This window comes from Amblyomma americanum, chromosome 7 (assembly GCF_052857255.1).
Source record: "Amblyomma americanum isolate KBUSLIRL-KWMA chromosome 7, ASM5285725v1, whole genome shotgun sequence".
NCBI classification, from domain to species: Eukaryota; Metazoa; Arthropoda; class Arachnida; order Ixodida; family Ixodidae; genus Amblyomma; species Amblyomma americanum.
Window position 1 is genome coordinate 45,276,537 of NC_135503.1, and position 25,128 is coordinate 45,301,664.

Below are 25,128 nucleotides of genomic sequence, written 5' to 3' on the forward strand. Positions count from 1 at the left end.
CACATGCGTGACGAAAGAGACCACACCCCTTGCCTTAGCCTGAAGCAGATACAAGGAAACGCCATGACGAAAACCTCGAGCATCATGCTCCGAGTGATGGAATTTCATGTGAGTCAACACTCCCATGTACTCGTTACTAGGCTTTGCAGATGTTCTATTCTGCAAAAGGGTAGTGACAGCATACCCCGTTAAGATTGATTCGCACGGTTCCAGGGAACGCACTTCATGTGTTGGCAGGTTCAGGATTCTACATGTATGCCAAGAGTTAGTGTGTGCTTTAAAGCGCTCTCAGTGATCGTTCAAGGCGGGAATCACGAGCCGAGCGCGTGACTTCATCGACGTTATGCGTGAGTCTGCGCTGCTCAGCTATTTGAAGGCGGGGTCTTCATTCCTAGCGGTGTGAGGTCACAAAACATAAGAGCCGAGCAGTCAAATGTTAGGTGCAGTAGTCTCACCGTGAGTAGAGATATAAGCTTAAGCATTAAAGCAGCATCTAAGTCAAGCTTTCCTCGTCTAGCCTCGCCGAAACTGTGCTCAACATGGCAAATCCAGGTGAGTTGTCCATTTAATTTTCGTATCTAAATATTTACCGCCGAGTGAGATTCTCGTCTTCAGCACGGCATTATTTTGAGCGTAAATGCCATTTGTTAAACCGTACGAGTATCATTTCGCATGCAGTATTTTTAAAGTCTAATTTAAACGCCACCATGAAACCAAACGGGTTTGCTGTTATCGGCTGCCCATTTTTTTCTTCTTCACTACATTTAATTGCACAGAAAAATCTCGACTTTGTGTTCGTTGTTTTCGACGATCATTAACAATTTCAAACTCCTCTTAATTAATCATTGATGTAGCTCACATAACGCGTCTTCACTTCTGTTTGCTCTTAGGATTGATATTTACGGTCCGTTTGTTTTGATTAATACTGAGACAGACAAGTCAAAAGCTGTCAGTAATTGTATTGTTGAACGCTGGATACTTCGAGCTTATGTTTTTTTTTGTGCTCCTGGAAACAATATACTCAAAAACTGTTCAATAATTAATTAACGTTAATCATGTAACTGTTACAAGTACAAAACGACCGGTATGCCATGCGATGTCAACGCGCGTTAAAGAACCCCAGGCGTTCTAAATTAATCCGGAGCCTTCCACCAAGGCGTTCCACATAGCCCATGGGTCGCTTCGAGAAGCTAAAATTCACAATTTGCAATTTAGAATTTGAACGCGGCGGTGCTCAAAGCACCAAAAGCGGTTAAAGACAACGAGCTGGCAGTCCAGCTGGAGGAGACGCGCCTGATGGCGACGACTCCTCAAACCGCAAAAGCAGCCAAGGAGACCAAGTACGCTGCACACGTCGAAGAACAGAAGCGGTCGAAGGAGCCGAGGGACCTAGGTAGTAGTTCACTAAAAGTGTGCGGCTACCACTATTTACGAGAGTGTGTTACCCACCTTTGCTAGAATGCATATTATGCTTACGTGTACTCTACGACAGCTACGACAACATGGTTTCAAATTTTCTGCTTTTCAAAAGTCTAATTCTGCTGTGCTCTGTGGCACAAGAAACTCGGATTCCCGTGTGACGTCGGAGCAAAACCATGCGACAAAAGAACGCAGCCTGGCTCACCATAGATATGACAACGGTGTGGGGGCGGGACCGCACTTGTCACGTGACCTCTTGTGTGGCTCCCTGCTTGGGGTAGTGAGCTTCGTCTGTGCCTGTTTCTGCTCACTATGCAACCGTAAATATAAGAATCTTGTGAACCGGCGCCGACCTTCGACTCTCCCTACAACCTTTCTGGCAGCGTTGGTGGCCGGTACCAGAGGGCAGGTTTTGTTAACGACCGGTATGCCGTGCGTTGTCAACGCGCGTTAAAGAACCCCTGGCGTTCTAAATTAATCCGGAGCCTAAATGAATTACTAGACACTCCTTCTTACTTGTTCCCGGACGTCTGAAACTAAAGTGACAGTTATATCCCGAAAAAAATATCATTTTGTTTTCTATCTGAAAAAGGCCATTTTTCTACGAGGAGGGCCGTTACTAGGACCCCACCTCGATTGCTCGTATCACTGAAGCCCATTTTAGTAGTTGTAGTACTTATTTGTATTGAAAAAAAAAAGAACAATCCAAGAGACAAAAAAGGGGGAGAAAGGAAGAGAAAGAACAAAAAGAACAAGAAGAGAGAAGAGATAGAAGAAGGGTGGAAGAAAAACGAGAGAAAAAAAGAAGGAGGAAATGGAAGGACAACACGCCTCTCGCCGAATGTTTTAGCCACGGAGGTAGATAGGAGCATCGAAGGCGCTTATATAATAATATTCGGTTTTTTGGGGGAAAGGAAATGGCGCAGCATCTGTCTCATATATCGTTGGACGCCTGAACCGCGCCGTAAGGGAAGGGTAAAGGAGGGAGTGAAAGAAGAAGGAAGAGAGAGGTGCCGTAGTGGAGGGCTCCGGAATAATTTCGACCACCTGGGGATCTTTAACGTGCACTGACATCGCTCAGCACACGGGCGCCTTAGCGTTTTTCCTCCATAAAAACGCAGCCGCCGCGGTCGGGTGCGAACCCGGGAACTCCGGCTCAGTGGTCGAGCGCCCTAACCACTGTGCCACCGCGGCGGGGCGCGCTTATATAAGAGGGTACCGATTTTCTGCATCGGTGATTGCTTGGCGGGGCATCTGATAGGTGGCGCTCGAATTTAGTATTCGCTGTATTGGCGCTGGTAGAACGCGGCCGCCGTGTCGCCGCTGAAGCGGTTCCGTGGTGCAGGACGCTTTCTCCCCCGTTGTCCTCCAAGAGCGACCATGCGCCTTGGCACACGTCGCGGTTGTCGGGCCCTGCGTGGCGCTGCACTGGCGCGCAGCAGTGTCGAGAGGCGGCGTGTCGGTGAACTGCATTTTGCAAGGAGAATAGCTAAGGGTGGAAAGCGTACACAAAGCCGCGTAGGCGAGTGGAAGGAAGCAGAGGGAGAAGTACTGGGCAAAGCTTGAGCGCCTGAATTGCGCTGGGCGTTCGTGTGGCAAAATCTCGCCCACCGAATGGATTGCGCCCACCGTGATTGCGCCTGAGTCAGCGCTCTTTCATACTCTGTGGTAACTAAGCCGTAATATAATTGATCTTGGACTCTCAATGCATTAGCTTTGAACGATCATTCGCACGAAAAGCCGTTGTCAGTCCTTCGGTGACCAGCCTCCGACAAAGCAGAGAAAAAGCTTTACCATCCCAATGGTCTCGAGCAGGATCCGAATCCGCGGCGGAAGGCATGGTTCAGCTCCGTTTGCGGCTGTTTTAGACCACTCAGCCGTCGCCGCAGCTTCTCACCCTGCGGGTTAAAATGGAGCCTCTAGCGCGGCGTTTTGAATATCGTCGTCTTCATTAAATTTCATCCTAGCATAAGTAGGTTCAAACAAAAGAGCACGCGTGCACTTGCACGTGCGAGTCCAAGTTTGAACGCGTGACCGGTTTTGTGGGACGTCTTCCAAACACACGAATGCGTGGACACTGGAATCCAAAAACCTACACCCCCCCTCCCCCCCCCCCCCCCTCTAAAAAAAAAGTGTAAGGAAGTGCCATATGACGAGCAGGGAGTGAGCCACATGGAACGGCGGGAGATTTGAACTACCACAGCAGGGCAACAAACCACTTGAAGTGTCATTTGTGTGAATTAACTTAATTTATCAACGCAAACGCTTACCATATCGAAGCCCGGAAACTAACGCAGTTTCCTTAACATCAAAAGCATGAATCACCAGTAAAATTTAATTAGAATGACTTCAAATTTTTCCTGAAACGATTAGTGCAAACTGTTCTCGTAATGTGAGCGAAATGCGAATCAGAGTACTATAAGCACGTTTACTTTTTTTTTCAGAGTTGTCCTGACATTAAGCAACTGGCAACCGAAGTAGCTGTTGTCCTTGAGAACGGCTGTTTCGGGGACTCTTCCTGACTCATGAAGTCTAATATTCTTGTGGCTGTTTCGTTTATTTTATCAATGTAAGTATTACCTCTCGCAAACAGTTTACGTTATAATCAATTTTTCAACAAATATGTCTTTGAGGCCAAATTAAGAGTACATGAATATAGCTGAAGGCGCTCAACTTAAGCTAATGTAACTGATATCTCAGTAAGCATAACTTGTTTCCAAGACACCACACATCTCCCACCTAGTGTAAAAATATTGCTTTTGAAGCTGGTGTTTATTTTCTGCAATACCGCGAAAATTTTACTGACATAAACAGAGATGAACTACTACTGGCTGGCCCAATCTAGTTGAGCTTTTTTTTTATGCGCAACCAAACGAAGGAGGCAAATTATATCCAATGTCCATTTAATTTTTCTCTGTGCGCATCTGCAAAAGTGTACAGACGGCGTCACACTGAAGACTGCGGCTAGACAGACACGATGACCTGCAAACAAAACGATATTCTACCGCAACTTCTTTACTCGCGGACAACTTTCTGTGCAGCCGTGGTCAAGGCTGGAGGAAAAAGGCTGATCATTCTGCCCTTTGGCCGCGCTCATCGAGATGACAACCCGGCGGGCCGCCCTTCGCTATTAAAGGGAAAGAGGCGATCAAGGCATTGTGTCGGAGACGGAAGCTTCGGTTCCGGTCACTGGAGAAAAAAAATAAAGAAAAAAAGCTTATAGCCTGGACAACTTGGCGCAGTTCAACATGGGAAGAGGCTCATCCCGATCCCATTCCCGTCTACAAGCCTTGGCTGGAGTGCCACAGAAAGTTGTCCGCGGGTATAGACAAACGCTCGCGTGGAGTTCGAGACAAATAGTAGGTACTACTACACTCGCGGACAACTTCCTGCGGCACAGCAACCAGGCTTAGGTGGAAAAAACGAAGGAGGCGGACCTCTACCACACACTACTGCACCAAGTAGTCTGACCAGTAAATGAACTTTCATTCTTCTTTTCTTCGTTTCCTGAGGCGACAGAAGACCGAAGCGGGTCTGCGGACGCCGACACATCACATGTCCGCCGCTTTCTGTACAGCCGCCTAATCCCATAGTTGAGAAGTGCGGCTTCTGGGGTCGTTTTCTTGTTGAGAACGGCAAAGTGGTACATTTTTTTTTGCCCACGCTTGTTGCCCTCGTCATCGTCGTCCTCAGGACCGCCTTCTGATACAGAGTGACGCTTGAGCTTCGGTCCTCCAGCTTGGGCTGCAATGCCACAGGAAGTTGACCCCAATTATGGGTAGGTGGGCCCGAGCACATTACCCGAAAGCATTGAATTGCTGAATAATCTTGCTTTTAAAGTATTAGCTGTTAGTAGCTCCCACCGCGACTTATTGGTCACGATAGTGTCCGCATCACAACATGCACAGCAGCGACAGGAAGCAGGCGTCTGAGACGGTCTGCGCACGCCCCTCTTTCACGGAGTGACATGCACAGGCTCGCAGAGCCCTGAGCCTCCTCATTCCACTTAACTATGACTGCCACCTTGCACTAACGATGTAGCCGCCTTGGAGAGGAGATCGGGCTCGGGCCTTCTCCGTGTTCTAGGGGTTGTTGAGAAATAGTGGTACTACGTGAAGTGAGGGGTGGAGGACGCGAAATCCAGCTCTAGTTGGTTCTTAAAGATGCGCATTGTTCGCTGCGTAAATCGTACGATACACCATTAGAAAAGTCATTGCTTGGGGATGAACCGGCTGCGTTATGTTTTTTTTTATCATATTAGAAGAGCGGGGGAAAGGGGGGGGGGTGGAAACCGGCGATAAAAGCCTTTGCTGCTGTACAAGCGTGACGCCTGCGACGCCTCCAACTGTCGTTGAGCTTCGCGCTGCATTGCTGCAAGCGTGTCGTCAAGCCCTTTTAATTTTTTCCTGCGCACAGCCCGGGTGCTCTGAGCAAGTTCTATGGCAACTGTACTATTGCAAGCTGTACAAATTCAGATTGCTGCACTTCATTTTCATTTTGCCTCCAGTTGTCATTCTGTGCTGCAACAGTACTTAGCAGTGTGTCTGTGTTTGTTTTTTTTCAGCGGTGATGTATTTCCTGGAAATGGACATTTCCTCATTGTGCACGCTTGTCACAAGGTAAAGTTGCTCTTTATTGAATGTGGAAAATGAAAGCTTACGCAAAAAGCACAACATTGCTCACTGTAATGTGCATCAACCACTATAAAAAACAAGTCTATAGATATCAATTTTCTAATTAAGTGCGCTTGGTACCAACGGGTGATATAAGGATATGATGCGAAAGGTCAAAAGGAATCTGGATAAGGTTTCAAGGCCATTAAGAATTTTCATGCCGACGATAATTTTCAGTCTTTATTCCTTTCCTTAAACACATTTTTATGAATCAGAGAATAAATCTGAACACTATGTAGAAAATACATCAATTCTGCAAGCAGTTATCACACTGGGAAATTCGAAAGTAAAACGCAAATCTTGAAAAGGGGCATTTCTTCTGTGCTATTTTTATATCTAATAAATCTTATCGCCCTATATTTAGCAATGTAGCTAACAACGATGTGCGCAAAGCGTACGCAAGTGGCTGGCATGCCCTGTCCTCGACAAGACTTGTACAAAAAATATCATGAAAACAATACGAAAGAGAGGATCCAACTCAGAAGGAACTGGAATATCGACTCATGCCACATTTATGTTTTTAGGAAACATTTTTGAAGTATTTTATGGCGTGAGGAGCTTTGTTGGGGTGCGAGTGAGCTACTATAGTACAAACTGGAACTAAAATTAAAATTCGCAGGCAGCATTGTAACTGTGCGGAGCGCGAACTGTTGGCTCGACTGGGAAGATGAGAGAACTGCAGATTCAGAGACTGAGGGGACCTCTTTCGGGTTATCCCGAGAAAGCAGTCAAAGTGGTATAGCCAAGCCATGGACTCGTGCCCGCGCTGTCGCAATGCGTCAAACTCCTGCAGACTGGAGGTGCCATTGCCGCGCATTCAAGAACGGTGATAAGCAGAGTGATATAATCTTGCAGCCAGATATGAACCTCCGTTCATGCCGGCTTGCTCTGCCTCACTACGGACGACAGCAATTGCAGAAACATTAGAGAGGTGGAGATGGAAACGATACAATCGGCAACAACTTAATGGCATGCACTCAGAAATGATATTCGAAGAATAAGTTCTGAGCGTGTTCCTTTGTTTGTTCCTCGTGACTTTCCTTCGTAGGGATGATTGCCGTCATGCATTGTCAAGTTGTATACAGATGTAAAAGAAATTTATTTCTCGAGTCGGAACGAACTGGCTCCCTTGACATTGCACGTAATTGATATAGGTTTATTTTTTCCATTTTCCACGGCCGAGCTTCGCTTCGCTTTGCGATGCACGCCGAAATTCAGCTCTCCAGCAAGAGGGAACAACTGAACACTTCATTGTTCCGTGCCGTTATCTTCACCGTATTATGACAGCTGTATGGCTGCACAGAGAACAGATCTGCACAGACGCCAAAGCAAAAGCAAATGCATTTCAAGTTAGCAACGAATGTATAAAAATACAAGCCCACAGGGTGTGCTGAAAGCTCAGAACTAAACAACGCTCTCATGTATATTGAATCTTTGTGGACATTTAGCAGTCGTTCTAGCGTAATGCTTCGTAAAGCTCGCTATACAAGGATTCATTTCTTAATGTACTGTGGTGTAAATTCTCATTCCAGTTAGGAGTCAAGCTCAAGCCTGGCGTAACACCTCCGGGAAAGTGAGTTTTTTTACGTCATATTCAAGGCTCATTTTTATCGTGTCTAAAAGCACGGGCTTAAACTGGCAGTTTCCACCATGTTGATGGCCGGGGCTTTCATTGGCTAAGCTCAAACTTGTATTCTTTGTTAAAAGCGCAGGTTACAGGTGTCTGCAGAAACCGGCGGGTGCAGATTAGTGGAGAAATGGTTAATACTTAACAGGTACAAGTAGTCAATAAAGTATACAGCGGCCCCAGCCGAGCCATGTCAGACACGAAAGTATAGCTACACTTACCTCAGCTCTCACATGCATAAAGGGCATAGTAACATAGGCACCTTACAGTGACCGCAAAGTTTATGCTGCCATTTATGCTTTCCACGAAACCCTCTTCGCACAGATCTTTAGCTGCGTGGCTTCCCGGCGATGATCGCCTCTTTCACCTCGTTTCCTTTTCTGAACGACTTTCTTTTACTCTTGCGTGTACAAGAGCCATGTAGGTGTATCCTCGGTTCTGCATTGAAGTTAAGGACATTAACTACTTACTCCTTGTGATACTTGACAAGAAAATAAAATGATGAATATCCTACTGAAAATGCTGTAACGAGCGAGAAGTACGACGACTTATAAAAGGACCTCGACTGATACGCCACCGCAGTTCTACAACTTTTCTTAGCCTTCGTTAATTTCATGACACCGTAGTACGATGCCCAGGGAAGACGCCATTCGAAAAAATTGCTTTGCGACTGTGGTTAATGCGAAGGTGGTTCTGGGCCCCTTGGTGACCTGCTGGCCATCACAATGCGTGACACGGTTTGGTACATCTATGTTGAACGGCACAATGAAGCGGTCATAAAGTCCGACGTATTAAAAAAAAAAAGTTATTTGTCATCACGATGAGTACTCTTGACTAGGTGCCAGTGGGGCCTCTAAAGCAGTCCTAGAACAGCGATGTGATATTTTGCTTAGAGAGCAGCAGACGTCCATATTCCAAGTAGGAAAACTCCGTACTCCGTTCGCAGCCTCCATTCTTCGGTTCTGTCCTATCCGGCTAGCATACGTTTCTAGGGCATTAGAGAAAAAAACTTGGCACCCCGTTTTAACTCGGCCCAACCTGTGCGACAGTAGTCTACCTACATCAATGCCAGCCACTTGGTTATGGTATGGCCCTTAATTCCCGGACTCGTAATTAAAGACCATTCATGGTTCGGCTGTTGTTTCGTCATCGCCTTTTATGACTGGCTCTCTTCATCTTACGCAGTGTAATCTTTCCAAAAGCCGCATCTCATTTTCCCGCGAATAATGCGGGCGCAAATCATGTGACTCTCCTTCTCCCATTCTAGAGACACTACAAGTTATTTTGGTGCATAACAGAAGCGGCTATTTGTCTCGGATGGGCCAGCGCTCTTTCGTATGAGCACAGAAAGTGGTGAAAGCAAAAGTACATTGCCGGCGTGTCTATGCCCTTGTGATATTTACGTCTTCTGAACGCTTACTCTGACGAGTATTCCAGTCGTTCTATACTAACCTTCCCATACACCTGACCTTCACGAAATATATATTTGTACATCGCCCAGAAATGCCATCTGTCGGTACACGGAGTCGAGTGCCACGTACTATCAGTAGCAAAATGTATACGGGATGCCGGAATGCGGGGAAAAAATGTTTACATGTCTTCTATAAAGCGAATCGCTTCAAACGCGGAGTCTATGAAGTGACATGTATTGTCCATCCAATGATAACAATACCGGACACCTTTACACGTATCCCGTAAAGTTTTGCTGCACTTATTACCATGCGCAAAGCGCTCACGGCAGACCACATTCGGAATATATTTCGGTCAGTCTCACTTAAAAACTTCGGAGAACACTGGCGCCTTTTACGCTCATAAAAAGCATGGCTCGTTCCTCTTTGTTTAGCTCGCCAAAATTCGAGAAAATTCTGACTGGGGCAGCGCCACAGGTCTTCTAAGAGTGTAGTGACCATTAAAAAGGATCGTCCAGTAATTTCTGCAACTTGTCCCCCCCCCTCCGTATACTACTCTAAGGAACAGGAGCCATATGACTGGCGAAGCAGGGACGGTTGCCGCGGACGGGACTTGGCCATCCTTGCCTGAGCTAGAGATACCCGCAGTGACCAAGCAGGTATTGCGCAGCCAAAGTCCCGAGACTATTGCTAATCAAGCACAAGGGCAACTCCGGTCCGAAACCGGGACAGCCAAGTGACTTGGCCATCGCTCCAGAAGCACCGCACACCCTCAATGATGGAACAGTCACCGCACACCCAGTGTGCTGAGCCTACTGCTGGTCAGGTAGTAGGTCAGGAATTGGCCCAAGTCGCAGACGAGCAAGTAATTGCAATGCTGAAGACAATCGTGATTACTATGCGAGTGCTGCGTTCCAGTTTGCACACGCCAGCTGCACAGAATGCACTGCTGATGCTGGTTTGATCTATCTAGTGTTTGCAGCTCTTCAGTAGCTGGCACAAGGCATCCTCCAGCCTCATACCGTTCCGAGAAGAAGTTGGGATGTGTTACGTTGTCATCCACATTATCGGCCGCAACGGCAGGCAGCCTTTCTTCACACCGAAACATCTGCGCTGCCTGACTGCCTTGTGTTAGTGATGGCGGACAGTCGATGTGTTCTACTCAGGTCGCGGCGCTCGGCAGCCCTCAAGGTGTGCAGGCCACAGCTGCATCGGCTTGTGACTTTCAATGCGTGGGCCATGTTTGTCATGACTGCTACGGACCGCATTGCTATACTTCTTATTCTTTTACGCCACACCTCCCTCATTCCTCTCCCCCAGTGTGGAGTAGCCAACCGGAACTTTCTTCTTGTTAACCTCCCTGCCTTTCCTCTACTACTTTTCTCTATCTCTATCTCTCTGGTTAGCATCTTGTAAACGCCTTGATACTGACCCTTCGAACGGCTTTATGCATGTATGGCTTTTTGACTGATATTTAAGTTGATTTTCTTCACCCCGAATCTCATAAAGCGTTACATGAGGGAGTGATGGCAAGAAATACAAAATCATAAAAAGCACGAAACAAAACTAAGCGCAGAAATAAATGTGATGCTAATCTAAAACCGGGAAACAAATACAAACACACAAAATTACCACAGTTTAGAGAGCACGTGGAAAATCAGAATAGAGTATATCAGAAGGAGGATACAAAATACACGCTGCCACGTTCGCAAATCTCGCTTGCGCATTCGCAGACCCGAGCACTCCGCACACACACACACACACTACTTCTCTTTCGTCGCTCTGGTCCAAAATAATAATAATAATAATAATAATTGATTTTTGGGGAAAGGAAATGGCGCAGTATCTGTCTCATATATCGTTGGACACCTGAACCACGCCGTAAGGGAAGGGATAAAGGACGGAGTGAAAGAAGAGAGAGGTGCCGTACTGGAGGGCTCCGGAATAATTTCGACCACCTGGGGGTCTTTAACGTGCACTGACATCGCACAGTACACGGGCGCCTTTGCATTTCGCCTCCATCGAAATGCAGCCACCGCGGTCTGGTTCGACCCGGGAACTCCGTGTCAGTTGTCTAGCGCCCTAACCACTGAGCCAGCGCGGCGGGTGTCCAAAATGCCGCTGATCTCGTTTTGATGCTTTACCTTTAGAAGTGCTATATCGGCAAATTGTCCACCTGCATTGACATTGAGACATCGGTCAGTGGAATGTGGAGAGGATAGTGCAGTCGGAGGTAGAGTGGGAGAGAAGGTGGATAGCGAGGGTGATAGTTGGAAAAGGAGGAGAGTAACAGTGAGAGGGCAGACAAGTGGAGAGGAGGCAAGAGACACCTCCCCTCCGCTCCCACGCTCAGAGGTGTTGGGGTCTGGCGAAGAATACATGGCGCGAAGATAGCTTGTGTGTGTACACGACGTGGGCCTCTGCAGCAGCAGCAGCAGCAGGAGCGGCTGTGGCAGACCACTTTCTCTAAGTGGCTTTGTTCTATATATTCCTCTCCATCTGTTGAGCTCGCGCTGGGCACATTTCAGCGCTCCACTGCGGCGCTTGGAGTGAGATCGATCAGCACCGTTTCAGTCGCGAAATTCCGTCCCTGGAGCGACGTGCTCATGAATCGCGCTGATCGTCTGTGATTCTTTTCTCAGCGCATTTGACAGCCACGCACTCAGAAACACTGAGAGAACAAGCGCGCACACAGGGACACCCGCGCGCATATGCATACACAGAAACACGCACACGTTCACAGGCTTACTCTCCAGGAAATGCTAAAAGGTCAAAATCCGGGCTTCGGACGTCCTCGGCTGCTTTGTGATTTCGATATTATTATTCTGCCTCGGCGTGATTTTGCTCGCAGTCACGGGGGAGAGGGGGGGGTCATTAATGGCTGTGATAAACGATGTCTTGTTAAATTCATTGCGCTTTTATTTTTCTTCTCGGTTTCTATCATGGCCACCTGCAAAATGCGGCGAACCCAAACTGTCCTTCTAGATTCGCCCCCCCCCCCCCCCCGTTCCATAACCAAGCGTTTCAGAGGTTATGAATGCTTGTATTTTTACGGGGGATATAAGGAAGAAAAGTCAGATGCAGAAAATGCCTCGGCGCGTATTCATGTCATCCTCTCATACACAATGATTACGACTCATTTGAACAGATGCTTGTTCTGCATTGATAGTGATGAGCATAACTGATGCGTGGCGGCCGTTTTTCTTCCAGTAATCTCGGCCTGTCCTGCGTCGCAACGTCATAAACACTTCACATATTAATTATTTAGATGTATTGCAGGGCTGAATCGATGTCAAAGAAAAAGGTTTCTGATAAAATGTATCGGTATGGAAACACAAATTTTAGGATAGGTGGTGGTGGCGAGAAATTAAAAAAATAACAAAAATCACGGAACATGGCTGTGGTGCTTCAAGCCAGGAAATGATGTGACGGTACAAAGACGCTACAAATGGCGTGTGCAACAGAGAATATTGAGCCAGCATTCCCGAAGATGACACAAATATCTCGTTTACGGGTTTGCACACGGGGGGTAAAAATCTTCGTATCCTTTATTTCAGGAACTGGAGGCCACGGATGGGTCCCTTCCATAACATTGAGCCTTGTCCCCTCGGCAATGTAAGATCGACGTTGATTTCTTTTTTATTTTGATCATGGAAAGATTCCGTGAAAATTAGTTTGCAGACCGTCTAGCATAATGAGTAACTGAAATGCGCACACAGTGGGGCCTAACGGCACAGAAGAGAATATTTGGTATAGAAGACAGAGTTTCGAATGAAAAGTAATAAATGTGAGAAAGCGGACAATCTCTGCGAAGAAACAGAATACCGATCACGTAAAACTGTTAACATCTATACTAATAGCTTGTTTAAGATTTGTGTTTTTTTCCTTTCTTAACGTCCTGTGTGTGCTCATTGTGAGCAACTGAACAAACACAGAAAAGCTGTTTTTCTTTTGCTAATTATTGACGAGTCTCTTAACACTAGTCTTGCATTTAGCTCGCGGGTGCCCAATGCCAGCAGTGTTGTTTCATTTCCTCAAATCATGGCAGTGCTGGCAAAAATAGGTGTAGGGCGAGATTGTTTATTGATCTCCTCTGCTTGTGGACGAAGAATGATAAACCGAGGGATCTAAATGCGAAACTATACCTTAGCGTGAAGGACGTCAATTTGTTTGTTCAGTGTATGAAGCTTTCCTGCACTTCCTAAAAATGAAAATTGCACACGCCTCGCACAGTTGTCTGAATTAAGAGTGAGAAGTTGAAAAATATTAACACCGACCAATATTCATTAGCAGCCGAATATTAGGGGCGACTGAGAGATCAGCGAGCAGCAGCAGGGAGCGGCCTTTGTTTACCCTTTGTTGTAACATGGCGAAGGCTATTACCAGGAAGGAATTCTACAAACTAGCGGCACTGCTATGGGCGCTGCAATCTCGATTTTTGCTGCCACCTTGACGAAGGAGGCCACTGAACAAAAAGCACTGCAGTCAAAATTTTTCATTCGTTACATTGACGACTGTTTCTGCATACTTAACAAATAAGGAGTGGGAAACATTTTAGACCATCTGAACTCACTCGAGGCCTCTATCCAATTCACAATGGAAGAAGAAAAGGACAATGTCTTGCTATTTCTTGACGTCCTCGCAAGAATACAGTGAAGAGACATTAAGTTCTGTGTGTGTCGGAAGCCAACACATACCGGCCGCTGCTTAAATTTTAATTTCAATCATCTCACTAACCACCGAGGCCTCCGTCGTATCAACTCTTTATGAAAGCCAAGCCCATTTGGTCCTTACAAACGTAGAGAAAAAAATTGCTGGGGTTCAACCCGTCTAAACCTACAGTTGGATACAACTCGAGAAAGAAGCGGCTTTTTCCCGTCAAAGGGCCCCATTCCAGCCAATGGCGTCGGGCGATCCTCATGACCCTGCTATCGTGACAATGCAGGGAGCGGCACCACAACGGAGAGAGGGTCCTCTCCCTGAGCACAGAGGGAAGTGATCATCCCCTTTCGTCTACCACTCCTTGCTTTGTCACACTATGAGGGTCGTGAGAATCGGACGACGCCATTGGCTGGAAGGGGGTCTTTTGACGAGGAAAAGCAGCTGCGTTGTGGAGTTGTATCCAACTATAATAAAGCTCGGCTACGCCTGGTCATTGCCAGACGCTACTTTTTATTTTGTCCCTCTCCACTCAGAGAACGTGATTCGGAGAGTGGTGGCACAGGGGTTACCCACGGTGATGGAGGCAGTGCTAGGAGCGAGCGCAGCTGCGGCGCGGCGGCGAGCGAGGCACGTGATGTGACGTCACAGCCACGCCTCAGTCCCTCCTCCTGGTCGAAGGTCTTCGTCAAGCCTTGAGCTTTGCATTCGGAGAGTAGAGCTCTTCGCTGTGAAAAGGAAGAAGCCGCCGTGTTCACCGATTTTCTCAAGAATAGCCTACACACGTTGCTTTATTTGACGATTTTCCCTCGTCAGGTCCGGAAGACAGGGAGTCCTGTCATCACCGAAGCAACGAAACGCACTCGCAATATGCCTGCATACGTGAGGTGCGCTGATGAGGCGCTGACACGCATTTCACAAGAACGCATCTGCGTGGTCCACAAACTCGTTTCAATGATCACCCGATTTCTATGCCGGCCCACAGACTGCATCTCCAGAAAGTGATAGCCGGGCGTTATCTACAAAATTTCATGTTTCAAGTGTCCGGCCGAGATGAAAAATCTCAGAGAATCGGGCAACACAAAAATGGCGGCCGGTCAATGAGCTCAGAAAGCAAGCCCCTTGCTGAACACTGCGAGTGCAGCGACCATAATATCGCTTTCGAAGAAGTGAATGTATTGGGCATGGAACATGATTCCTTCAAAAGGCGTCACGTCGAGCCGTGGCACATCTAGTTCACAAAAGCGAGTGTAAACAGCTCTCCGAGAGCACTCTCTTCCGCCTATGTTAATGTTCTTTGCCACGTGATAACAAATGAAAAGCGATGACAGCTCCCTGCTGCTGCTGGTTCATCGCTCAGTCACCCCTGGAGAAGGAACCGAGTTGGTCCCGAAACGTTGGGCTGCTAGTAAATATTGGTTGATGTCAGTATTTCTTAACTTCAATATTTCGAACCCAACCAGACGGACTTCCGTCAGAGGAATTCTCGTTAAACTTAAGATTCTAGTAGCAATGACAGTCGTTTTGAGGTTAAATTCATGCGGATGAAGTTATCTTCTTTCTAATGCCACTAGGACATGAGAGAACAGCAAACTGAAAAGAAGTGCAGAAATAGTGAGTTGCTATCCTACAATATTTTTTTGTTGCTTTCTTGTTACCTCTCAGTGTACAGAAAAAACCTGGGGACAGGAGTGCTTTCCTGGAGGCTGCAGGTGCCTAAAAATGATGGGAAGCGAGCCCAGCTACGGCTGCTACTTGTATGATGGTCACAAAGCCCCTTTTGGCTTCGAGCTGCCACCAGTCATCACTGAATATCCAGAATTACCGAGATTGCCCTTGACTCCTGCACCTCCAAACACGGATGACCTTGACTACCCACCTTCGACAGAGGACTGGCGTACCGTTCCTCCTCCACTTCCATCAGAGACGCCTTCCACTGAAACAGTATCTCGATCAACTGAGAAGGCACCCGTTACCTCCCCACATTCATCACAGAAGGAGCCTTCTTCTACCCCTCCATTGAGACGAACGAACAAAACTCCAAACACGTTCAAGGAGTCCTTTTACGCTAATGCTCTGGATAAGAAGGATCCAATGTATTATCCCAAAAAATAAAGAAATATACATTTATTCAGTGTAAAGGCCAACATCTCTCTGTGTTCGTCCGGCCAAAGTGAAAGAAAAAAAATTAACAACAGGCATAGCTTCATCAGGACAGTCGAGGTCCTCTGTCCACTCCAATCAAAAGTCACAAGCAGTAAGAAAATGATATTTTGTCATTCCGTAATGTGACATTCTAGAGAGTTTCTACACCATTTCTTAAATCTAACAGGTTCGTGATAGTACAGAATCAGTACGGCTGCAAAAGAAGGTAAGCCTGGATAAACGTTTAAGTGTAGCCTGCAGATTCCTGCTAGGAATGACCGGCAGTTCGAGCCCTTTGCAATACTTGACCGCGACATCACCTAAAAAATACCTAATCGGCATTGTTTTCAAGCAGCTAGTTTTTCTCTGATGGCTGCCAGTTAAACAGACAAGTTTTAGCCGCCGAAGTAGTCAGTTAAATTCACTCTAGGTGGGCTCATTTTTCTTTAAGGTATTTCGTGGTCTTTCGACTCCGGCCTTGTATTCGGGAGCTATTCGATTTCCGAAGGTATACAAAACTTTTCTTTATTCAACACAAGTGGTTGGTTTCAATAATCTGAGAGTAAATAATTACACCCTATTTCTTAAAAGCAATGTTTACTGCTTTCATATATCTAAGGCCCTTCGTTTTCAGGTTTTATTTATTTTCGGTACTTGTGGAGTAGTCTGGAGCTATTATTCTATTTCACATTTGGCTACGAATTGGGTTTTCTCCCGCAAAGTTCAGTAATTGCTGTTTTCCGGTGACTCTTTCCGGCAATGAGAAGTGATTATTAGTGCTCCTTGCTTGTTTGCGGGACATCAAATGTTCGATTTCTCGCTCAACATTTTCGTAGGCAATGGTTCACCGTAAAAGTATGTACCAAATCAGAAATTTCATTTTTTTTTCTTGCTGACTTGTTGCAGTCATTCGGTTCAGCACATCACCACCCCCATATGACACACTTCTCCACTGATGCTAAACATACTTGTTTACGACACTGCAAAAACATTCACTCAACAACACATCCGCCATTCTTAGCATGCAATACCTTGAATAGGATCAATCGACATCAAGCAATATGTATAGGAAATGAAATGTCCTCATTACAAAAAAATAAGCATGGCGTACCTCAGGGGAGTATTCTCGGCCCACTGTTTTTCAATGCTTATATCAATGACATTGTATCTCTAGATAGCACCATAAATTATGTTATATACGCCGACGACACCAGTACATTTTTTACAGGAAGCAATGCAAATGACCTTGTCAAATCCGCCAACCTATTCTTGGACAAACTATGTAAATGGTCAAGCGCTAATAACCTAAAAATAAACTGTTCCAAAACAAAAGCAGTTCTCTTTCAAGCTAAACAAACAAATGTTCGCATTAATCCACTGAAGTTCGATAATACTGAAATAGAATTTTCTTCATCAGCAAAATCCCTGGGTGTCGTTTTTGATGAAAATATGCTATGGGATTTTCACGCCGAAAACATACAAACTAAACTGTGCAAAGCATTAGGTATAATGAGAAAAGTACATTTTTTACCTGTCCCCCAAAAACTAATGCTTTATAACACGCTTTTTGCACCTCATCTATTATATTGTCATCTTGTTTGGTGTACTGGCACCAAGAAATCACTAAATAGATTGGTTACATTACAAAAAAATGCAGTTAGAGCCATTTCAAACTCTCCATATAATGCCCACACTTCCGACCTATTCCTTAAATACAAGATTACTAAAATTTCCACGCTTTATGAGCGCCAGTTGCTGGCATCTTTTAAATCTGAAATCCATAAAAATATAACAACATTACGAGCCGTTGCAAACTTGCAGATTAACATATCATCTCGCTCCACCCGCCACCATGAACGGTCTCCAGATGATTCGGAACAGGCTGCCTAGTACACTTAACAAATATAAGCTAACGGAAGAGCAGCTGCGGGTTCTAACCAAGAAAAAATTATTCGATATTATTAACTAACCTGTACTGTTTAGATTTGAATGTATTTTTTAACTTATGCACTCATTCACTGTTTTTGCACTTATCTTGTTCGTATATTTTTTTCCATTTGTTCCTTGTTATTCTTCCCATCATATATAGTTTATGTCCTTCTAAACTGTCGTGCTTGCTGCAATGTGGTTCGGGGAGACGGGGCCAGTCAAGCTGCCCTTGACGCAGCTTTTATCCCGTCAACCTCGCCACACATCGTACATGCCCTGTACTTGTTGTGGGAAATAAACTGAAACTGAAAACTGAAACTGAAACTGAATAATAATAGCGCCAGTAGCACTTGACACAATGAGGGCAATATGGCGTCAAGTCAGCTCCTGCGTTCAGGTTTGTCGCTTTTAGGACGCAGTTTTTGAACTTCTTTCCAAATTCACCCTTGCCATGGAGAAAACATGTTAAAAATATTCCAACTCAACAGCGAAACTTAACCGCTTTAGAATAAGTATGGCATCTCCAAGCCTTTGCGCGGTGCCGTCTTTTTGTATACTTCTGAACTACATTTACTTTGGTGTCTATTTTCATGTAGAAATCGACTTCAATCTGATTTTTCAGGAGAATTATCAGAGTGCAAAATTGGGTAAAATCAGGTTTTTCCCGAAAACGAGTGGCCTACGTATGTCCTCCTGAAACCCAGCAGTTGAGGTACTGTACACCGGAAACAAAGGCATGGCAGCCATTAAAAGAGGTTCATTTACAATAAAAGATCCCTCTCACATACCTCAAGAACCTGCATAACTGTGTGATGAGTATGGTCAGGGCCGCTCTGTTACCTTCCTCCTCGGGAGCTTATTTGAAGAAAGGAATCAGTGCGAGCACGTTTTGCGGCCGCCGCCTGAAAAAAAAAAAAAACGAAAGCAAGTGTATTGTAGCGCATTTCAACAGGCGGTATGTAGTGCACATATAAGCTCTTATTAGCCCACATAGTCCTCGTAGCTTATTAGCCCCCGGAAGCTCTTTAGCCTCCACCCAAACGCAGCCATACGGCTAGAAAAGAAAGATATCGAGCTTTCGCAGTAACTTCCTAGTTGCAGAAAAACTCTGCACGGTCTTTCAGCCAAGGACCACCACCTTTCCGGGGTAGTCGTTTTAACAACTGAGTTAACCGGGAAGGCTAGCAGATGGTAGGGCGGGAGCGAATTGATCCACAAATTGAAGCTGGGCCAGTGTTGTCCAATAATTACGGGAATCCCCAAAGTGGGTCAGATTTTTCCAGTTTTTTTGCTTAGTGTTCACTGATGACAGCTCCTTGCCATGTGACCTGCAATTTCCAAAGCTGCATTCAAGTATGCCTGCCATGACTGTCACGCCAGGAGCCTCATCCTTCGTAATCTACCATCTCTCTGAGAACTCTGCATCCAGTTTTGATGGAATATGCTCTAAACTACTAAATAAAGCAAAACGTGCAATATGCCCAATCTTAGCCGCTGTTTTTCACCAGTCCATTGATACGGGCCGTATCCCAAACCGCAGAAAAATTTCTCGTGTCATACCCGTTTTCAAATCTGGCGATGCTTTTAAACCATCAAATTCCAGACCGATCTCGTTAACCAACACCACCTCCAAATTACTTGGACGTGTTCCTTCTGCTATCATGGGTGAACCGGTAAAGCGAAACTTTTACCAAGCAGCACGGCTTTCTAAATGGTCTATCTTGCGAGACACAACTCTTGGAGTAAGTTACTGACTTTCACTACGCTGTTCATGCTCACTCTAAAATAGACGCCGTGTTGGAAGATTTCTCGAAAGCATTCGACGAACTCTCTCGCATACGTCTAATGAAAACTTGAAAAGCTTAATATAAATTCCAAGGTTGCCTTGTTGATAAGAAATGTTTTAGCCCATCGCTTCCAATTAGTCATAGTATATGGTCATTCACCGTACCTCTCCCACGTCAAGTCTAGAGAATCACAAGGGTCTGTTATCAGAGCTACCTGATTCTTAATTTAGATTGATGACATAAATGATAACATGGATTTTATGGTCAGATTATTTGCAGACGACTGCCTGATATTCGGGAAACTCAGGCACGACGAAAATGGAAGATGTACATCACTGTTGAACATGAGCAAGAGACCAACGTTTATTACAATGCGATTTCCCCATAAAAGTTCGGGATTTTCATATTTGCCAGCAGGCAAATTTAAAGCGACCAAAGGTAGAGTTTCTACGAGCTCTTCCCTAATGAGCGTTAGCTCATTCGTACATAGATTCCAGGAGATACACGGATGCACTCGTCTTCGTACCACAGTGCCACTGGGTAAGGGCATTATGCAGGCCCGGGTCCGTCCGTCACATCCGACTAACGCCTCAGTGACTTCTCCTATCCTTCAGTTGCCGGGGTAGAAGATGTTTGTAACCCAACACCAAGGTTCCTTTCTTCATGCCGTTAGATGATGTAGGTACACTGAAATGTGCAGTGCGCAGACTGCTCAAGTACTCCTGCCATCTGCTCCAGAAATAGTCCGCACTCCACTGACGGTATGTCCAACAGCTGTCAAGGTTGTTTGACCGAGGCGGCTCAAATGCGGATCCAGGTGTGGTGGGCAGGGAAGTGCAACGTCTTCCCGCTATAAAATGAGATGGAGTGAGAGGTTCAGCAGTAGCTGCTGTGTACACGTAGGTCAGATGTCTATTTCATTTCATTTATTGAACCCTCAGGGCCAAAGGCATTAAAGAGGGGAGTGGTTACAAGACAAAAGACACATAAATAGATACAATGCATATTACCGAACAAGTATTATCATTCTCCTGTTATACAATGTTAGCTAGTGCAGAACGAAAATGCTGGTTATCAATTATGTCGGCGATATCTGCGGGAAGGCGGTTCCATTCACGTGATGTACGAGGCAAGAAAGACTGAAATGCCGTTTTAGTGTTACATGATTCAGTGCCAACTTTGTGACGATGATCAATGCGATTTGACACGTATCTCGGGGACGAAATGAGGGAATCGCGAAGCGTGGGGTGTTGGTATAGTTTATGAAAAAGACTCAAACGAATTGTCTGCCGGCGGGATGCTAAAAGAGGTAAAGAAAGATTAGCTTTCAGGCTTGTTACACTTGCGGTACGGTTAAAGTTGGACAGGATAAAACGAGCAGCGTTATTTTGAACCAGCTCAAGCAAAGTTATCAGTTTTTCATGATGTGGATCCCATATCGCTGCGGCATATTCCAGATTAGAACGTATTAGTGTTTTATAAAGCAATAATTTCAAAGAAGATGGAGTTTTGGAAAAGTTACGGCGCACGTAGCCCAACATGCGGTTAGCTTTGTTAGCAATGTACTGAATATGGCGAGTCCAGTTAAGGTCAGCAGAAATATGAACACCCAGGTATTTATATGAAGTAACCGCTTCCAAGGCAACATTATTTAGGTTGTACACAGGCGGAGAGTTGGAACTTCTTGATATTCGCATAATTTTGCACTTATTAGTATTAAGTTCCTTTAGCCATTCATTACTCCAAAGAGAAATGTTATATAGATCACGCTGGAGAATGTTAGCATCGTCGGGGGATTTTATTTCGCGGAAAACAACACAGTCGTCAGCAAACTAAAGAATGTTAGACGATACAATGGAAGGGAGATCATTGATGTAAATAAGAAATAAAAGGGGCCCAAGCACTGACCCTTGTGGCACGCCCGAGTAAACTTCGCTGAAAGGTGAATTAAAATTATTAGCGTAAACGAACTGCGATCGGCTATGAAGAAAGTATTCAACCCATTTCAGAACATTGTAGTCAATATTCAGATAGGTTAGCTTTAAAAATAGTAAGCGGTGACATATCTTGTCGAATGCTTTCGAGTAATCTAGGAAAATGCAGTCAGCTTCTGATGCACGATCTAAAATATGGTGAAGTTTGATGGTGAAGCTGGCAAGTTGGGTTTCACAAGAAAATGATCTCCGAAAGCCATGCTGTGCGGGTGTAAAAAACGAATTGTCATCGAGAAAGTTCACAAGGTTAGTGAAGATGACATGTTCTAATAGTTTGCAACAAGTACTAGTGAGCGAGATGGGGCGATAATTTGTTGGGGATGTTCTATTTTCTGATTTGAATAATGGAACCACCTTCCCGACTTTCCAATGTGTTGGCAGAATGGAACTATCGAGAGTCTGCTGAAAAAAATTTTTTAGTATTGTGACATTCCTTGTGTGCTACGAGGTACATTCCCTGTGTGTGCATCGAGTTGGGGCTTAAGGCCGCCCCTCTTTTCCAGCTGCATACCTTTGCAGAAAGCAGGACGCCGGCACACGCGGAAACCGAGAGCCCCCGAGTACATACGGGGAACGAAAATTGTCGCTTGACGCACGGACCCCCTCCCCCCCCCCCCCCTTTGTCGTGGGCTATCGCCGGGAAGGCACCCACAGCTTCCCAGAAGGGCCGTGACGGACACCTGTCAGACAGACAGGCAGTACTCGCCAAGAATGTGGAAAGACAGGCGCAAGTGAACAAAAGCGCATTCCCAGGATGGCCGTGACGGACACCTTTCATGGCGGACAGGCAAGACTCGCCAAGAATGTGGGAAAACAGGGGCGACCCTCAATCTGGTTTCCCGGAGCGACAGACGAACCCCTTCATGATTATTAGCTGTGTCCCGCCGTCGGTAGCGCGGCAGCATCGAGGGCGCTTTCGCCCCCTCCTCTGTGGCTGACGAACGACGCGGACCGATGGTGGGTGGCGGTATGCATGCCTGAGGCAAGGATTAGCTCCGAAGGGAGAGCCTGTGGATACTCTCACTTGAGAGAGAGTGGTGACGTTTTTGTTGTTTATTTAGTTTGTATTGTTAACAAGAATCTGGGTTCGAGGCTAAGCCCAACCCAAGGGGTTGTCCCCATCTCGCATGTTATTTTTCATTGGAGAATTGATGCTTTGGGCGGGCCACTGAAAATGACCGCCCTTAGTCCTTTGTTAATCAAGTGCTTAAAAGCGCATGTAAACGGATGCAGTCCAGTCTGAGCTGGGGCTCCATGCTTAGCATGTAATGTGATGCTACTTAGGCACTAACCTGCCCGGTCGATGAGTAAAGTAGTGCAAAGTTTGTTCTTTTGTAAATTCAGTTCTGCTTTTTCCAGTTTAACTCTCTGTATATGTATGTTGTAAAATTATGCTCTGCTGTCATCATCTACAACTCGCCTCCTGTTCATCTTCCAAGCCGAACGACACTAGAGGAAGGGTTTGTGAACCATCCTCGAAGAAACGGACGACTATTGAAATTCTACTGCATACACGCTGAGGACGACATCGTTCGCCAAGAGGGCCTTCAGTGCCGAAGCCCGACGGCGTGCAGCTTCTGCCAGCAACCGCTCGAGCCCAACTCCGGAGCCACTCCATCGCCCCCATGAAGTCGTCGGCACGTAAGCTCGGACGCCCCAGCCTCTGATGTATAATCTTAATCATGTGTAATTATTGAATATACCTGTTTGTTTAAACTGAGCCATACGGTGTCTCTTTGCCTCTCCGTCCCGTGTGGACCTGCGCATTATGGGGGTCATCACACTGGTGTCAGAAGTGGGGTCTCAAAAGCAAATGTCCTCTGAATGCTGTGACATTCATGACTTCAAAATTGTAATCAAAAGAGAATCACGGGACTGATTGTGGGACTTTTACCCCCATTTGAGAGGCTTGAGGCACTGGAGGGCTTGAAAAAAAAAATGACTGTATCTGAGGGAGCTCCCACTCCACAGCCGTCGCTCGGAGCAAGCATGCTGGCATTAGGAAGCGTCATTCCGACGTTTACGGGAGATAAGACAGGGGTTCCAATCTGCGATTTCTTTTTCATGCTAGAAGAGATTGGGAAAATGGGGGGATGGTCCGATGCTCAAATGCTGGGAATGGCGAGGTGTAAGATGGCAGGAGCTGCTCATGATTTTGCCTGGCGAGACGAAAAAGTAAAATCCACAAAATCATTTGCGGAATTTAAGAAGCTCGCGTTTGAGCATTTCGACACTGAACCACGTCACGTGCGGGTACAGAGGTTCCGTGACGCCGGACAGATGGTAGGGGAGGACGTGCGAACATTTGCGTCGCGGCTTCAGCGCCTGGCACGCGATACGTTAAGCAGGGAGGAGGAAGGAGACCAGTTAAGGAAGAAATACGCGGAGGATATACTTAAAGAGGAAATGACCGCTTTGTTCGTGGCTGGTCTGCAAGACCCCGTGCGCCGGTTCGTGCTCTCGCGCAAGCCGAGCAATTTCGACCAAGCCGTGGAGGCCGCATTGGATGAGGAACGAAACGAGGCGTTAACGACAGCCGCAGCGAGAGTACGCGTCATAGAGAGAGCGGTGCTCAACCCTGAGGTTGCTCTCTTGACAGAGCGGTTAGATCGCTTGGAACAGCTGCTAACTCAGCAGGTAGAACGCCAGGTTGAAGCGCGCGCTCAACAGCGCCCATTCGCTGGAAACCGGAGACCGCCACAAAGCTACAGGCGCGGTATGCGAGATTTTGAAGAAATCGTATGCTTCGCTTGCCAGGGTCGCGGACACATCGCCAGGTTCTGCCAAAACGTGCGCCGTGGGGAGCCACAAAGAGAAGCAGGCGAGACACGCCCTAAGCAAGCCGACAGCGGGGCTCCAGATACCGAGACAAAAAACTAGTTAGTCCTCCCCAGCCTGAGGAGCGTGGGGAGGGAGCAGTGGATGATGAGGTGGTGGTAGTTTGTGTGGCCGACGAGGCATGCCCTGTTGTGCGTTGCAAGTTAAATGGTTGTTGCATGGAATTGTTGATAGATACGGGGTCAAAGGTGACATTGCTTAAGGAGAGCAGTTTTAACACGCTTCGAAGGAAGGGGGACCGCGAGGTGTTGGAAGCGTCTGGTGGTATGGCAACCAAATTTGTAGGCATAACGGGGGATCCTATTGGCATAAGTGGACTCTACTGGTTACACTTCTCCCTCGGCGGAATTGCATTGGAGCACCCCTGCTACGTATGCCCGGACACGGTGTCTCTGCCAAACCGAGTGTCAGGTATATTAGGGCAGGATTTTTTGAGAAAAGGGAAGGTAGTTGTCTCATTCTCTGAGGAAGAGGTTAATGCGGGCGGCTCAAAAGTTCCGTTTTTGAACAGGAGAGGGGCTGAGATTCGCATTACCGATATTGACACCCGTCAAACAGTGGGATCATTGGAGAAGGTATATTCGCGGGTTGCCGTCCGGCTGGTCGAGGAGGCGGTCGTCCTTCCTTGGTCGGAGCACATTTTGTACG

The 25,128-nt window shown here is 46.4% G+C and overlaps 1 protein-coding gene across 1 annotated transcript in view; it reads left to right on the forward strand.

Annotated features, from left to right (window-relative positions):
• Nucleotides 1-279: 279 nt before the first annotated feature.
• The window catches only part of LOC144097664 (uncharacterized), a 41,817-nt gene continuing 16,968 nt past the window's right edge, over nt 280-25,128 (forward strand). The window contains exons 1-5 of the mRNA XM_077630314.1: nt 280-552; nt 3,864-3,988; nt 5,984-6,038; nt 7,625-7,665; nt 12,686-12,743. Of these exons, the coding sequence (XP_077486440.1) occupies nt 3,945-3,988; nt 5,984-6,038; nt 7,625-7,665; nt 12,686-12,743 (198 nt within the window). The 5' untranslated portion in view covers nt 280-552; nt 3,864-3,944. The remainder of the gene's footprint in view (nt 553-3,863; nt 3,989-5,983; nt 6,039-7,624; nt 7,666-12,685; nt 12,744-25,128) is intronic.